Source organism: Taurulus bubalis, assembly GCF_910589615.1.
Source record: "Taurulus bubalis genome assembly, chromosome: 17".
Classification (NCBI taxonomy): domain Eukaryota; kingdom Metazoa; phylum Chordata; class Actinopteri; order Perciformes; family Cottidae; genus Taurulus; species Taurulus bubalis.
Window position 1 is genome coordinate 14,321,741 of NC_136605.1, and position 16,806 is coordinate 14,338,546.

Genomic DNA, 16,806 nt, shown 5'->3' on the forward strand with positions numbered 1-16,806 from the left:
GTCTGCGGTTGGTATATGTTTACATCATAGCTGCTCCACAAACACACATTAAAGCATTTGTGTATGAACATAAGTTGTTTGTTTGTGTGCGTGCGTGCGCGCAGACGTATCTGAGCTCCTCGTTTCCTCAGTGCACCATCGGGCCCGGCAGCAAAGAGAGAGAGAGAGAGAGAGAGAGAGAGAGAGAGTGAGTCACCCAGCAGATGAAAGAGTCAAAGTAAAGGCTTTGCCGTCCCAAAAAAACATCACACAGTTCCCTTGCTCACTTTTTGAAGTCATCCAAGAGGAGGGAGGGAAGCGACACACTTTCTCAATCGCATTAAAACATGGCGTCAGGCAGCTCCCATCTTGTTGCACGCTATAGATTACACTTTGGTTTGAAGTGAGAGTTTTAAGTGGGACACTATGATATTGGGCTCTGTTTTTTGGGGTTAAGTTCCTAATTCAACTCAGATTCATCCCACATCTGAACATCAGGCAGACTTATTGATCAAAGTAGGGATGGAGGCATAAATAGATCGGAAGTGAAGTTTACCTATGCAGAAAGACAAAATGGTGTCACAGTTTAAAAAAAGTTAACATCTCCTCTTAACAGTCATCTTAAATTACATACCGATAAAAAAAATATTCACAAAAATCTGCACACAGAAAGCACGAATGAAACACTTTTTCTGTGGTTTTAAACGACAAAAGAAACACAATCTGTGATTCTCCAGGCGTCTCTGACCATGAAGCATCCTCAGCCTCAAACCACCTTTTCTTCCTGACCTTCTCATGTGGGTTAGTTGTTAAGACCATCACACTGATGATAATGGGTGTAATTGGTGTTCTGATACCGAGAATTGTCTGGCGAAGTGAGTTATCTCTGAACATTCGGTATATGTCGTGTGTCTGATGTATGTTTATCTGTGAATGCCGGCTTGTGTGTGTGTGTGATGCATTATTTCTGTACTGTGCGGCACTGACAGTGAGCAGCAGGGATTAAGAGAATCACTACTGACAGGCAGTGATGGCAAACTGTGAAATGGAAATAAAGTCTCTTGTCATTACAGCAGCAACTCTCTGTGTCTCACACAAAGATACACAGGGAAGCACAGCAAGACAGCAATGATTACAGACAAACGAGCAAATAACATCTCCCAGCTCTCCCTCGCTGGCAGATTGAACTCAAATTGTTATGAGAGACATGCATAGTGAACAGAAGATCGTTTTGAATGCTTACAAATACTGCTGCCACTAAAAATGAAAGATTCTCTTAGAAATCATGTTGTTTTTTTTGGTTTTTGAGAAATGAACCTCACAAATCAGTTCCCTTGTGTGCAATATACGGCAAGTTGTCTTCAGGATGAGACTTACCAACAACTATTAAAATAGCATGTTCTGTGACTCATTGTCTCTTTAAGAACACAGTGTCCTTTCCTAATCACCTGTAAATCGGTTGTCACATTGTGTCCGTTCCATGTGTCGGGTGACATCATCCTTGTGTTGCGTCAGTTTTATATAGCAATGTGAGATGATTGGAAACATATCGGAGAAAAATGCCATATGGAGGCAATATCCTGTCCAGGACTATAGACTGCACTGAACAAATTCTGAAAGTCCTGGAAACAGGCACACTGACTTTAACATACACAGACGTTATCATGTGTTGGCCAGGCGGCAACCTCCAGGTCTCAAGAGGGAAACCATTGCAGAAGTGTCTCAAAGTTTATAATCGCCAGCAGGGGGCGACTCCTCTGGTAAAAATGAATCCGCTAGTATGGAAGTCTATGAGAAAATTACTCGACTTCTCTCTTGATTTATTACCTCAGTAATCATTGTACACATGAGTTTATCGATGGTTTGAAGTCTTCTTCAACACAGCGTGATGTTCATTTAGTACATTATGGTCCCATTTAGAGCAAATGGACCATACGGTGAGGTTTGCTTTAGGCCGAGGCTTCCTTCTGATTGACAGTTTGCTACCGCAGCGTTATCCATTCTGGGCGTTGTTTGTGTTGTCCTCTTCCAACTTTAACCCTTTCACATTGTCATTTCAGTTTGTGAAAGTTAATTGTGACATATTGGTCACCTAAAAAAATCGTATTCTTCGTGCAGTTGTGTTTCTTCCCCTCGTGTCACTTCTGGTTTCAAAATAGCTTTTTGCAAAATAAGATGGCGACGGCCAAAATGACGAACTCGAGGCTTCGAAACGGCTGTCCACAAACCAATGTTTGTGGACTACGTCCTCTTATATTCCACCTGTGGTGTTGGCAAGATTGCTGTATTGAGAAACGTTTACTTTAGTTTCTTCCTCCTTTATCAACAATCCAATGGTCCATTCCGGACAATGGGACTCACTGCACACCTTGAGCAAATCTCACTTCCAAACAGCCACGGATCAAACGCTGCATGTGTGTTTGGCCTTCATGTGTCCTGTTTGTCCATTGTCTGTGTTTGAATAAGTGTGGCTTGTGTCCATATCTCTAAGTGTGCGTGTGTGTGTGTGTGTGTGAGAGAGAGAGAGTTGTCACCCATATTCTGCTTCCCCGTGTGTGTGTTGCCTGGTTCCCACTGCAGATTATTAATTAGGTTCTGGTAAGCGGTGCATGCCTTGCCTTCAGATCCACTTCCACTCTCTTTAACGCACACACAAGTACCCTTACACGCACACAAACACACACACACTTCAAAGCAGCCGCACTCCACACAGCTAGGATTAAGAGGCGATTGAAGAGCCTGATACAGCCTCAAAGTGCCTTCAGCACAAAAATGCCTTTGGCAGGGCACAGGTAGTCTCTTTGAAAGTCCTTACACACACACACATACACACATATGGCTTTTAATTTAGCTCTGATTTTCCCTTTGTATTTGTCACAGTCCTATTGGGTTATTTTTCTTGCATGTACTATCCATATCTTCATCTATTTCCAGACATTTTTAATGTGTGTTTAGATGGTTGAGCTGTATAATGTATGATGTTGTATAATGCTTTCTGCTAAAGTCCCCTGAGTGACTGTAGGTAAAAGGAATAGGCTAGTAGCAAGCTCTTTATGTTTTTATGAAACATCTGAGCCTGTTTGCATGTCAATACAGCCATATGTTTCCATGAATATACTAACGTGTGTCATATACAGTACAGAGAGTCACGCACACCTCATTACCTCACAGCCAATTACAAAGATGATGCTGATATATAACTTTGATGTCAACATTTCTCCTTCTGAGACACATTTAAGTCTCTTCCTTCCTGATCATCTTTAAAGAATCATATCTTTGGTGTTTGTGACGATGTTTTTTTTACAGCAAATGTAGGCTGCTTGAGAGTTATGGTTAAAATGAATCTGATACTAACTACCACAGTGCCACTTCAACTAAGCTGGAGTCAAGATGGCGCAGTCTGGCCGCATTAAAGGGAGAACAATTGTCAGCTGTAAAAAAAAAAAAAAAAAAAATCGTGGAAGGACTGTATTTGCGCCCTACTCCCAAACACAATTCTCTTTCCTGCGGTTCCACTTCTTTGTCTCCCCCTCTCTCATCAGCTGCTGCAGGGCCCCAAGGGACGAGCAAACTGCCACTCAAAGAGTCCTGGCGCAGGAAGACAGGCCGGTATCCTTGGTGATGGCTCTGTGTTTCCGTGGTGACAGGTGTGTCCGCTCGCAGCCGGGCGGCGGTGTTTGTCAGGAAGTGTTTGGATGGGGTGCAGAGTCCAAACGCAGCTCGGGTGTTGACGGCTGCGAGGGGTGCGTTCAATGAAACGTGTTTGTTAGCGAGTTGTCCGTCTGTCAGTGGCTGTCAGGACGAGAGAGAGCCGTGTGTGTGGGTCTGTGTGTCTGTGTAAGTGTGTTTTTAATGTATGAATCCGGTTTTCTAAATGAGTTTCCGCGTGGCTGGTGTTTTTATATTTCTGTGTTTGTTGAACAGGAAGTTTTCAAGATTTTGAAACAATAGGCGTGCTCTACTTTGTTGCTTATCACTGACTCCTCAATGGCATCGCAAGATGCTTATTGGTGTTTAGAGAGCAGGCTTTCAGAGTTTAACTTGATCCACGTCTGCTGAAAAGACTCTCCAGCCTTTCAAATAACGCCTGACTGCATCCCCCATGCACTCGGGCCTTGGTCTCGCTCTGCAGTACTTGTATAGACCTCGTCACCGTGTGAACAGGCAGCCATTGACATCCCCATCGAATTCCGTCACTTCACACCTAATTATCCCGCTCCACTGTTCAGCCTTTCACGGGAACTCTGGCATCACAACACAGCCAGCTGAACGCAGGCAGATCTTGTATGAGACACTCGCAGTCTTTGCTTCCAGCTGGCGAGCTTCCCATCGAGAAACATCCGGAAACAAAGAGACGAGCACCGCTCAATAAACTCCGAACAACAATCTGCATTCACTCCTATTCTGTCTCCTCCGCGTTGTGTCTCCCAGCTTCTCCCGATCAGCTCCTTTTTCTTTTTTTTCTTCTTTTTTTTTCTCCCGAGCTAATTGGCAGCAACGTTTTAATTCCCCCGCCTGCCCCCCTTCTTGTTAAGTGATGAATTGTTGGCAGGGGATCAAAGGGGAGCGGTGCCCACTGTGCAGCATGCCCGTCACTACCTGCTGGTACACATGAGCGTCGGGCCTGGCCCGGTGCCAAGGGGGCCACAGGCCTTCGCCGCGAGCACACACTGCAAAGAGGCAGAGGTCAACATGAGTGTGTGTGTGTGTGTGTGGGAGAGAGAGAGAGAGAGACAGCGCATGGGTAGGTTGGGAGGGTAGTTAGTGTGTGTGTGTGTACGTACGTCCTTACAGAAGATTCAATTTCACAACTCTCCCTCTCTTTGTGTCTCTCTATCTGTCTGTCTGCATATCTCTATCTCACACTCCCCTCTCCCTTCTTGTTGCAGGCCAACAGCAGGTTGAAGCAGATTGAGAAAGAGTTCAGTCAGAAGCTCGCCAAGTCTGCCCAGGTAATCAGTTTTCTCTTCTACCCTTCGTTTTCCCCCCTCTTTCATTTTATATTCCCCTTTTCCACTGAACTGCTTTAAAGATTGGTCAAATGCACTGATGGGATAGGTGAGGAAGCACATAACACACACACACACACACACACACACACACACACACACACACACACACACACACACACACACACATTATAGGACACACAGCAAGCCACCCTGCCCTTTACCCTTAAAGCAGATATGCACAAGTGTGCACGGACACACACACACACCATATGTGGCTTGAGGTTTATGCAGAGCTCGGATAAATAAATCTACACATAAAACACAGAATAATGTGACATAAAGAATATCTGCCTTTTCTCTTTCCTCTTCCTGTTCGGTCTCTCATCGCTGTGTCCAGAGGTGTGAGAGGTGAAAGGCTCAACTTTTTAGCTCCAAAGAAATTTTTGTGAAGCCAGGACAAGTTGTCGGGTCTCATCCCTGATATGTTGGATGCTTTGATGATGCCGATGTTTGCCCTTTTTGTTACTAATCAATATGTTTATATAACAGTGAATCGAATACCTACATGTTATGTGGAGGGGATCTCTAGGGAGCCAGAAGGAGTGTAAATACTAGACAGAAATGGAAGGTACTAAGTCTGTACAAGTAGCCTCTGCAACACCTTTAAGTATGAATCAACTTTAAAAGATCTGTTCAAGTCCCTAATTATATTTCACACATCCACTGTGACATTTATCCCCCGTCCGCTCAAACTAGTATCCTCTTCCCTCCATCCTCTCTCCCGGGCCTCTGATACCTCTTCACTCCGTACCTGAGTCTCTTCCTCGTGCCACACTTCCAATTGAGGGCCTTGTGTTTAACATTACTGCCCATTTAAAACTGAGGTAATTCTTCTGTCCAACCAGGAATATAACTTCCCGGGACACTCTGTCATTCAGCAAAATGTCTCCGAAAGGTCAGGCAGCTTTTAGTTTAAAAGATCCAAAACGCCCTAAGTAGTGTTTACATTACAAAAGAAAAGAGTTTTCTTCTTGATTATGTAGCAGGGTAGAATATCACAATCATTTGGCCGTAATTGCACCTCGTTACCCAAAGAGGAGATTCGAGGAGGGGGGGGGTTGTTTTTCTTTCTTTCTTCTCCGCTCCCCCCTTTTTTGGGGTTGGCTGGCAAAGGCACAGAGTTGAAAGCAGGGTTGACAAGCAGATGTTGTGAGAAAACGGTAGCTTATTAGGTTACACAATGCTCGACTTCAAAAGAAGTCGGATGCTGTGCGAAAGTTCAGCCATGTTTGCCCGCTTTGGCGGAGCCGCACGCCGCCGCAGACGAAGCAACAAGTGATTAATCCTTTGTTTTGGGGACACGACGCTGGCACAGGTTCAACAAGCAGCACTCTCTCTGACATTAAAGGAAAGGTCGCAGAATTCAACACCTTTTTGTTGAAGTGTGTTGTTCTGCGGAGGGTGATGCTGAAGGTGTGGGTTTGTGTGCAAACATTAAAATGCGTGATTAATGCAGGCTATTTGTCGTGGGCTTTGTTTTAGAAGTTAAAGGTGGAACGGGGGGAGAGAGAGAGAGAGAGAGAGAGAGAGAGTTGCCTACCCCCTTGGGGGCAACTCAGTCAAATGTAAACAAGAGGCCTATGAACCTCAAAGACTAACCCCAGTAGTTAACCCCTCAGTGTCTGACAGGGGGCATCGCTCTTGAGCTCAACTGCATGTCTAATAACCCAATTAAAAACATACCACGCCATACATTATCCTGAGGGGACCGGAGACGCAACACGTGTGTGTGTGTGTGTGTGTATATATATATATATATATATATATATATATAATGTATGTGTCCGTGCACATACACATCCCTTCCTCTCGCACGTTACATCTTTTGCTTTTGTCTCTTATTCTCCGTCTTTCTCATTCACACACACACACGTACGCACAGCGACTCCTAATTAGTGTCTCTCCGATCCTGTGTGTTAAGCATCTAGCAGTGAGTGGTCCTCCTGGGTGACCTGTGAACTGAACAGGGCTGCGCTCGCTTCCCCCACTTAATGATCAGGCTGCAGTGGGGGGGAGCTGTGGTGCTGCTGGGAGATCATTACTTTATCCCTGACCGTCTCATTGTGGGAGTTGGTAGGAGGTGGAGGGAATTTGCCATGGGAGGCACAGTGCAGGAGCTGTATCTCGCTCTGGAGGTTGAGGTTCACTCCGTATGCAAATATACCTTGTTTATTTCAGCACAATACTGGTTGTTGAGTTCCACAAACCGTGTTCACATGTGACCTCATAGGCATAAATTAACCAATTAGGATATGTTACAGTATTTATTCCAACGTAGGGATGAACCCACAGAGAGTCATCACCTGACTCTCCAGCGCTCCTCAGCTTTACAGGGAGTTTTGCTGTTTATCAGCGCCTTGTTTTGGTTTTACAGCCCACAGATTAGTGTTTCGGTTCAGTCGCGCTCTCATCGGTGTTGACGGAGCAGGACACTGTTTTCAGTGAAAAAGCTACCGGCCTGAAACCAAATCGCAGACTGACAAAGTTAACAAACCAGCTGGTGAACATAGGCGTTTAGCGGCTCAGGACCGAGATATTCCCTCAGAAGATGTTGGGTACCACAACAAAGCCAGTTGAAGAGTGAGTCTTGGACTAAATGAATTCTAATGTTGCTCCACCTTTTTTAAAAGGTGGCGTTATGTCAGTGTTGTCTGTTGATGCAGGTTTAAGTAAAAGTTCATAGCTGTGCTGTTTTTGACTACAGCTGTCACCCATCACTGAGCAAACCATCCAATCATTTTACCTTGTTGATGGCTGGGAATACAGGATTTAAGGCTGTGATTAGGATGTTATCAATTAATTAGCTCATTATTTTCTAGAATAATCAATTAAAAATGTGTTTAAAAAAAAAAAGAGCAAAAAATTGAATTAGAATTGTTGCAGATTAGTTTTCTGTTGATTACCTTATTAGTAGAGATTATCTTCCAGATCTCTTTTTTATTATTATTTATATCACTTTACAAATCGGAGGCGTGTGCAGCAATTAGGAGGTCTGGAACCAGGCGGCACTATTTCACACTGAGAAGTGTTTTCTTTTCACGGGAACATTGCAAAACATTCCCTTTTCTGTGATGGCCCTCATTGTATTATAGTTATAGTTATTCACCTTTTTGTTTACAAACAGGTGAATAAGTACCCGACCTTCTCATTTCTGCACCCTTTTTATTTATTTTGTACCTCTGGTTCATGGAGAGGTAAGCCTGCCTTTAGCCCTGACCAGAGATACTAGGAGGCTTGGAAAATAGACAAGTCTCACCAGACCAATTACAGACTTAAAAAGGCCTGGCTGGCTATCAGACAGAAAAAGGTGCTGTGGTGTGTTTGTATACAGGAATAACAAGACAGACAGCGGAGTTCACTAGTTTAGAGTACTGCCACCGCCTGGGGCTAAAATGCAGGGAATCCATATTGTGCAATAATTATTACGCCCAGAAATGATGTTCCCATAATCATGTGTCATTTGTTACTTTCATGTGGCTTTCCCACCGACAAAATAAGCCTAATCTCCCTCTCCTCTCTTCTCTCTCTCTCTCTCTCTCTCTCTCTCTCTCTCTCTCTCTCTCTCTCTCTCTCTCTCCTCTCTCGACCCGCACCACTCTAACTCCCATACTCCCACACAAAGTGCAGATTCCAGCAGGGCTGGTCCTCCAGAGTTTGAACATGGTAAACAATTATCTGTCTAGCCCAAAGCTAGTAGCAGCACTACCCCCCCACCACCACCACCATCTCTCTCTCTCTCTCTCTCTCTCTCTCTCTCTCTCTCTCTCTCTCTCTCTATCTCTCTTTCCCCTTCTCTCCTTCTCTCTTTTACTTTCTCTCATCTTTCCTCTGCCTTTCCCTGACAGTGGCTTAAATAGAATGTTAATTTTGACTGGAGGATTTCAAAGCCGAGGCAGTTCCTTTTCATCTTGGTGTGCACCGCAAGTTCACCAACACAAAGTCACTGCGCTCCTCAAAAAGGAAGTTGTTTTTTCCTTCCTGTCTGTTTTTTGTTTTTTTTCCCTCTCTCTCTCGCTCTGTGTGTCATGCGACTGAGAAAAAGCAGTGTTTCAAAGTAATTGTTACTGCCTCCAATTCCATGACGAATGTGAAAAGCATTTTCCATCTGATACAAGTGGGACCAGTGAAATAAAGCAAAGCAGCATTTTGTTTCGTGAACATGTTTTCTCTGCACTTTGATTGTTTTACTGCATCACTTGTTTTTTAAACCTACGCATAGAGATAGCACATGCAATATAACTTATCAAGCAAGGTTTGCTTTATTCATCCTGCGAGGGAAATTTCTCATTTCTTTTCAGTTGTTATATATATTCACACATTGTTAAATATAAACACACATGCACTAACAGTCAGGGGTCCAGTGCCTTGCTCTCCCGGTTACCAGTCCACACTCCTTACTTGGTCCATGCAGGGACTTGAACTGGCAACCCTATGTTTCCAAGCCAAGTCTCACAGAATGAGCTACTGCCGCCCCGTCTATGCACAGGAAAAACAATCGCATTTCATTTGCCATTTGTATTTACTCACTGGACCAGTGGGTAAAACATTGTGTAGCCAGCTAACCAGCTGCTCATTTTCTGTCAAACTGCGACAAATTAAGAATTACAATCAAACTTACTTCTTCTTTTCCTGTCTCTCCTCTTATAGCATATTGCGGAGCTACAGACTCGAGTATGTGACTCGAAGGAGGAGGCTGTTCGTCTGCAGCAGGCGATGGAGAAGCAGTTGAAGGAGTCCAATGTTGTATGGGATGAGGAGAGGAGGACGATAATTCAACACGCCGATCGGGCCAACAAGGTCAGTGTGGAGCTCTTCGGAGACTCCCCACTTAATCACACTCCAGAGCAATATTACTGCGTTATCAGAGTTTGCCATGGTTTATTCTAGCAAAGGCACTATACCCCAAATACAGACCATCTCTAAGGATAGAAGAAATAATTACACTTTTAGGAAATATCATATAAACTTTCAAGGCGAGGAGCGCCTGAGTAGCCTAAGGGGTCCAGTCCAACGTCCTTTGTGACATGTCATAACCAACTCCCTCTTATGTCTCCAGTCTGCCTCTACACTTTCTTCTGTCTTCTCGCTGATAGTCTCGTTTACTTTTGAAGGTCATGTAGAAGCATCAGAATTCATTTGAGACGGTTTCATAACCAGCTAAAACTTCCTCAGAGTAAAATTCATTGATTAAGACATTGTTCACAATAACCTAACTCCCACGTAATCTATGAATGATTCATTTTTTAACTTAACTCTTTTTTACTTCAGTGCATATAAATCCATCAACACCAACATAATGGAGAGGATTAAAAACTTTACCACTGGCAGAATCTGCACCAGCTTTTGGTCAGTCTTCAAGATGTCTGCCACTTTATCGGTTCCTCTTATCTCCCTCTCTCCTTGATCTCCGAGCAGTCGTGTGTGCTCTCTGTCCTGTGTCAGTAGTCTCTGAAGTGTTCATCTGCAGAGCCAAACCTTTTAGACTTACAGATGGGGGGGGAGGGTCCATAAACTACATCCTCAACAAAGACTTGTCTGGATTTGACTTTTATGGAGTAGACACGGGTCGCTTTTCTTTTGTTAAAGCACGGTCAGAGTTTGTATGCATGCGCTCTGTCATTTTTATGGCTGGCTGCGAACTCCACGGAGTCTTTAAGTGTCTTGTCTGTCTGAACCTTTTAAATCTGTCTGCTGCACCCCACTTCTTTAGTCAGTACCTCTCTATATCATTAACGCCATTCTCTTTCACGGTTCACCTCCTTTTGTTCAGCATTAACCTTTTTTTTTCCTCTCTTGTGTTTACTCCATTAAACCCTTCCTTATTAAACTTCACACGTAGGACACTATCATTTAGGTATGAGAGGAAAAATGTATCTTTGTCAATGCCACTGCTTAGTCATTGAGACATTATATAAGTTAAAGTGGTCCATCGTTTAACATGCCAAAGGTAGTTAGAGTTAGACAAAGCACTGTTGTGTTTTTTTTCCCGTTCTTTTGCCCGATCTTCATCCTCGCCCGTGCAGATTTCTCTTTTGGGCTCACAGGATCTTTTATCCTGCCTCCTGCCCAGCTGGGACACAGTGGCAGTTGATTGGGTGTGGCTCACTAAATAAAGAGTTGATGTGTCTGGGATCAGGACATGTTTCCAAACACAACCTTGTCTGTTTGTGGTTTGCAGCTGCCTCATATAGTAAGGAGGCAGATCTGTGAGCCTCCCTTTAGATCTCCTCTCCGTCCAGGCCCTGGTAGCCCCCCTTCTGGTAGCCCCCCTTCACCTCGCTCAGTTGTCCCCTAAAGGGGCCAGTTTGCTCTGAATGTCTTGCCCCGGCCCTGCTGTGCACCTAGCCTGTCTGAAAGGTCTGTTGCTATCCATCTGTGATTGACAGTAGAGACTGGTGGTCCAAACCTTTGATCTTTTCACAACCCCTGTCTCACTCATTTATATAAACACACCCATTGTGACGCTGTGTTCGGATTATGCTCAAAAAGCTTCAGGAAGTCATTTTGTGTGGGACTAAACACACAAAGCTATGTTTATGTTGGTGAGTGCTGACTTCTTTTATACTTAATACACAATGAAATGTCATATTAATATTCAATCGAAAGCAATTTATTAAAATAAAAATGTATTCCTGTTTCACTGAAGAGAGTACTGAAAATACAGTCCGTTTGGTGTGAATGTCTAATCGGACCGAGCCGAGACCACCTGAATAGTCTCTGTCTGCTTCCAAGCGGACGCTGATGCAATACATTTGTGGTGTGCAAGCAAACAACCCAACCACAGGATCTTATAATAGCAGATATGTGATTTCAGCACGATTTCATAAGCTATTTAAACTCCTGAGAAATCTGTCTGTTGATCGTGAAATCTGTTCATGAAGCGATCGTTTTGCTGTATTTATGATCATGTATACGAGCAGTGTGCTTGTTTCTGACGTAATCACCAGTCAGCACAGAAAAAGGCTTTTTGTACAGAGCTGCCTTATTTATTCATCATAAAATGCGATCGATTTGCAGTCTTAATATTATTAATAATGCTGAGAATCTGTTATTGTCAAAGAAAATAAATGAACACATCAGACGCCTCTGAGGGCTGCTTAAACGTCTTGTCAGTCACCGCAATTTGATTTTTTTCCGCTCATGGATCCTGATGGTTTCCTGATGATGCTGAAAACTGCAACAAGCAGCTTGTTTACTCCTCTTCAGTCAGTGTAAACAGGAACAGGACCGGAACAAAAATGCAACAATTCATCCTGTTCCCCTGGTCCGGGCCAAAGGAACCCAACTACATGAGCGACAAATTCATCCTTTATTTACCATCACTTCCATGAACTGTTTCATGGAGACTTGAGTGTCACTTTTAAGGGAGACTTGGCGACACTGTCCCTCATTTCACTTGCTAACATTGTAGCTCTGTTGCATATAGTCTTAACTGCGCCATAACACAACACACACACACACACACACACACACTGTCTCCCCCGGCTGTGTTCCAACACACAGGCCTTGTGTTGGGAGCAGACAAAGGCTTTCTGTTTCCACTATCTGTGTCCTCATTATTACGATCCCCCCTGTATGAACCACCCACCAATGAGACTCCAATTAATGGTGGAATTGCTTATTGAGAGCCAGACATGAGGGGAAGAAGAGAATCGATAAGGGAGAGGAAGGTGAGATTGGTCAAACGGCAGATAAAGAGACAGAAATAGAATACATTAAAATGAATAGTTGGTGTAAACTTGAAAGAAGAGAGAAAGGAGAACGTACACAATGATGGGTAGGAACAGAGGAGAGAGGGAGAACCAACAAAAGGATGGAGGAAGTGTGAGGATTGAGACAGCAAACAGAAGGACAAGAGACGGAAAAAAGGGTGAGGGAGGAAAAAAGAAAGAAATGGAGGAGAGCTGTCAGCGGGCCATCGAGAGAGTGTGTCGCCTGCTGACATTGTTTCCATGCTGCTCACTTCAAAGGGCTCGGATTATGAAGAGAGCGAGGGGCTTCAGACAATGGGAGGGGAAGAAAATAACATCAAAGTTAGCCGCGCATTTGAATTGGGATAATCCCAAAACAGTTGTTCTGAATGCATGCTGCACCGGATCAGATGTCCCCCCCCCTTCCCTCGCAAGCCCCGTTCTGTCGTTTCTTGCCCAAATTTAGCTCCCTCTGCGGCTCCACTGTACTCGTGACTGCTTAAAAGTGGGTGTTAACTGCAGAGACCTTTGCATCTTGTAAACCCCTGTTTTAGAACAACGGTAGTACAGTTAAGTGTGCTCATTATCTTGAGTTTTTTGTATAAGTGACGGTTAGTTGGAGTATTTTTGGTGTGTGTGTGTGTGTGCACATATAGGCACGTGCGCTTGAGTGTGTGCCTGCTTGCCGTGTTGTCACAGACAAGGACACTTGTATTTGCTCGCTCCTTCTCAGCTTTCATAGGCAATGGACTAAATATCAAAGTGTTTTTTGCAAACTGTTGCAGGCGTGAAGTGCACAGGCTGGTTAGCGTGATGCCGCTATCCAGATTAATGAACAGACACACTGTTGGGCACCAAGTACAGTAGCTATGCTCTCTAATGTGACCTTCAAAGCTCAATTAGAGATTTTTTTTAAATATATATATTAACTTTGAAAAAAATTGCTCATCTTTTAGGTAAAAGTTCTTCTTGTACTGTTGAACATGGATACATAGATTATACATATATTGAATGGTTGTGAGAACCAGATGCCAGTGGACTGGACATGAACACGGGAACAGGAAGCTGCAGTGTCACACGTTGGATATTAAGCATAAAGAGAAGCTGAGGTTATGTAAATTGTTTCACCTTACTCGCCTTTGTTACCTATGAATGATCCCTTATATGGAGTTGTAGTCGGTTATATAGGTTACCAATTATCTCATAATGAGCAAGGCAAGAGTGGGCCGTTTTAATGCACTGGAACCGGGCCGGTGTCAAAGGACGGTGGAAGGTGAACACGAGATAAAAGCATTGTATTTGCTTTCATCCGTCCGGTCTATTCATATCAGGTTTTGGGGAACGGGAACCAATATAGAGGAAGTCAGCGCAGCTCATTGGGACACAGCCAGCGTTTGGGTGAGAGGATTATTCACTTCCTGATGTCATCTGTTTCCCTACGTTCGGTATCTTGGTAATGTGTCTCCATTTGTGGAATTTTTATTTATTTTTTTACTTTGATGAGATGAGACGAGGGGGGTTTGAGGTGAATATGAAGTTTAATAGTGAGGTTATTGGGATTACTTTAGTACATTATGTGCGGCGGTGTGCACAGGCAGTGTTTTTGCCTGTGTGCGCCTGAAATGTGCAGCTGCCAAATCTGAAAGAACTCCAGCCCACATTAGCCTGCCAAGAGAAAGGTACACACACACACACACACACACACACACACACACCATGTCTCTTCTCTCTCTCTCTCTCTTGCACACCTATCTTTCCAACTCTGTATCTTCGAACTCTTTCTGTCTGTCTCCACACACACACATTCTCTCACACACACACACACACACATGCTCACCTCGCCCTGCCAAAAGGGAGAGGTGGCTGGTGAATAAACAATGGCACTCCGCCCATAGTGTCACCCGCCTGGGCTTTGATCAGCACCACTGTTCCTGCTCCCCACAGCAGTGCTTCCTGTCTTGCTGCCTGCTGAATTGTGCTTTGCGCGCACACAAACACACAAACAGACAAACACTAAGTTAGGTGTGTGTGTGTGTGTGTGTGTGTGTGTGTGTGTGTGTGTGTGTGTGTGTGTGTGTCTCATTCTTATACATGGGCTTACATATAATATATTTTCCCATTTTTCTTTATCTGTGTCTTTCTCTGCTGCTTTGAGTTAGTGCCCTTGTGTTGACATCTGTCAATAGTGTTGCATTTCTGACATACACCCACATGACATACACCCGTGTGTGTGTGTGTGTGTGTGTGTGTGTGTGTGTGTGTGTGTGTGTTGTGTGTACACTTTGATGCAGCAGTAACTTCTAGTGCAAGTCAAAGAGAAGGTCCTGTTGTCGTGTCCTCTGGTGAAGTGACAGCAGACACATTACATAATGTAACAGTGACCATTGTCTCACTCTGAAGATGAGAATGCATATATGAGGCGCACCATTCTTTATACACTTTTATGAGGGATAAGGCTCCAGTACATGGACACACACACACACATAGTCACACAAAAATGCATACATTCAAGGGGCTAGCATTCTAGTAGCAGCTGCAGTTTGTCTGTAGAACAGTAGATATATATATGCATTAGTTTCTGAGGGGGTTGAAAGGATGACTTTGCCTGTGGGAAGGAATGGCAGCAGTGGATCAAGAACAGGTGTGCTGGGTACCCTCTGTTGCAGAGGCAAAGAACTGCTTCAATAGTTGTGTGTGCGTTGTTTCCTCTTCTCTATTCGTGTGTCTGTCCATGTCCTTCGGCACATGTCCATATTCTTCAAGTCAACCTTGAACTGTGAATTTGTTTATCGAAGTTTAAGCCATCTGTGATTCTTCCACTTTCTTTTTTTTTTTCCTGTGTGCGTGGGCATGAATAATACTTTCAGAGTTAATTAGACTTAGGTACTGTGAGGAAATGGTTAGGAAATGGTCTCAATGTAATACTGATGCCTCTGTTTGACCAGCATAAGTAAACAAGCCATCAACGAGAGGATGGGCTTTTTCTTTATAGTTATTGTTCATGCTTGTCATTGGTGCAGCCGGTTCGGATTCCACGTCAAATCAGATGAAGTTATGCAGGTTCAGCAGAGATTCCTTCAGATCAGACTCCTAAAGGGATCCAGCAAGGCCGGATCCAGCTCCGCTGCCACTTTCAACCTGTAGTCGGAGCTTCCTTTAGACAAATCTTTCATTGGCTTGTCAAATAAACGAAAACGGCGCCTCTGCTCATTGAGTTCAAGCAACTGCTCCCATTTACTGCACACTAACTATTGTGTGTGAAATGGCGGGAAAACAAAGCAAAAATGATGGCTGCTGAAAACCATCGAAGAGATTAACATGCCGTCTTTAACGCCGTAATTAGCTGACGAAACGGGGTTAAAAGGTGACGAGTTGATGAGAAAGACGATTCCAGTAACCACTATTGCTCTTTTTATGCTGACTTTGTAAATAGACATTAATCAAAAATATTAAGAACCTAATCATTGTTTTTAGCCTATAGTGTAATTCACAAAGACCGTATGTTTGCTCAGTTGTTGCTAAAATTATTATTTTTCTAGAATCCTGGGTACAGTCCATAAGGGGCTTATGTAGCCATTGTGCTCTTAAATCCCAATCGGAGTGAGAGGACTGTGGTGCTGTCAGTAAAGCTACACCCCAGCCTCCAGTTCAGGCCTGTTCTGTCCTTTTTATATTAGCGTTGGTGTCTGCTAAAAATGTCTCATCTTGGCATTATGGGAAGCCACCGATCCTTCTCTCTCTGTCTTTTTAACCTGCTGACCCTCTTTATGTATCTCTGAAAGCATCCATCTGCCTTCATGTCTAGTTTGTGTGTGTACAACTCTACATGTGTGCCTGGTGTTGGCTGATTGATGACTTTTCCGGCTGTGGGCAGATTCCCGGCAGCGTTTGATCCACATATCTGACGAGGTGGAAGTAGGAGAGAGATAACATTCCAGGATGCAACTGGGGAACGTGGGAAGTAGAACAGCTCATAGAGACCATACTCTGTTCTCGGACAACAGACGGAAATTACTCATTAAACCACCGGCCTAATGCGAAGTACAAAGAAACCATGACGCCTCTCGTCTTGTTCTTCCCCGTTTCAAGAATCCTAAGTATAGATGATTCCGGGCTGACGGCAG

The 16,806-nt window shown here is 43.9% G+C and overlaps 1 protein-coding gene across 1 annotated transcript in view; it reads left to right on the forward strand.

Annotated features, from left to right (window-relative positions):
• cep112 (centrosomal protein 112) overlaps positions 1 to 16,806 on the forward strand; it is a gene marked incomplete at both ends in the record, with an annotated part of 88,092 nt that overhangs the window by 57,330 nt on the left and 13,956 nt on the right. The window contains 2 exons of the mRNA XM_079233626.1: positions 4,869 to 4,931; positions 9,639 to 9,788. Coding sequence (XP_079089752.1) covers positions 4,869 to 4,931; positions 9,639 to 9,788 — 213 coding nt within the window. The remainder of the gene's footprint in view (positions 1 to 4,868; positions 4,932 to 9,638; positions 9,789 to 16,806) is intronic.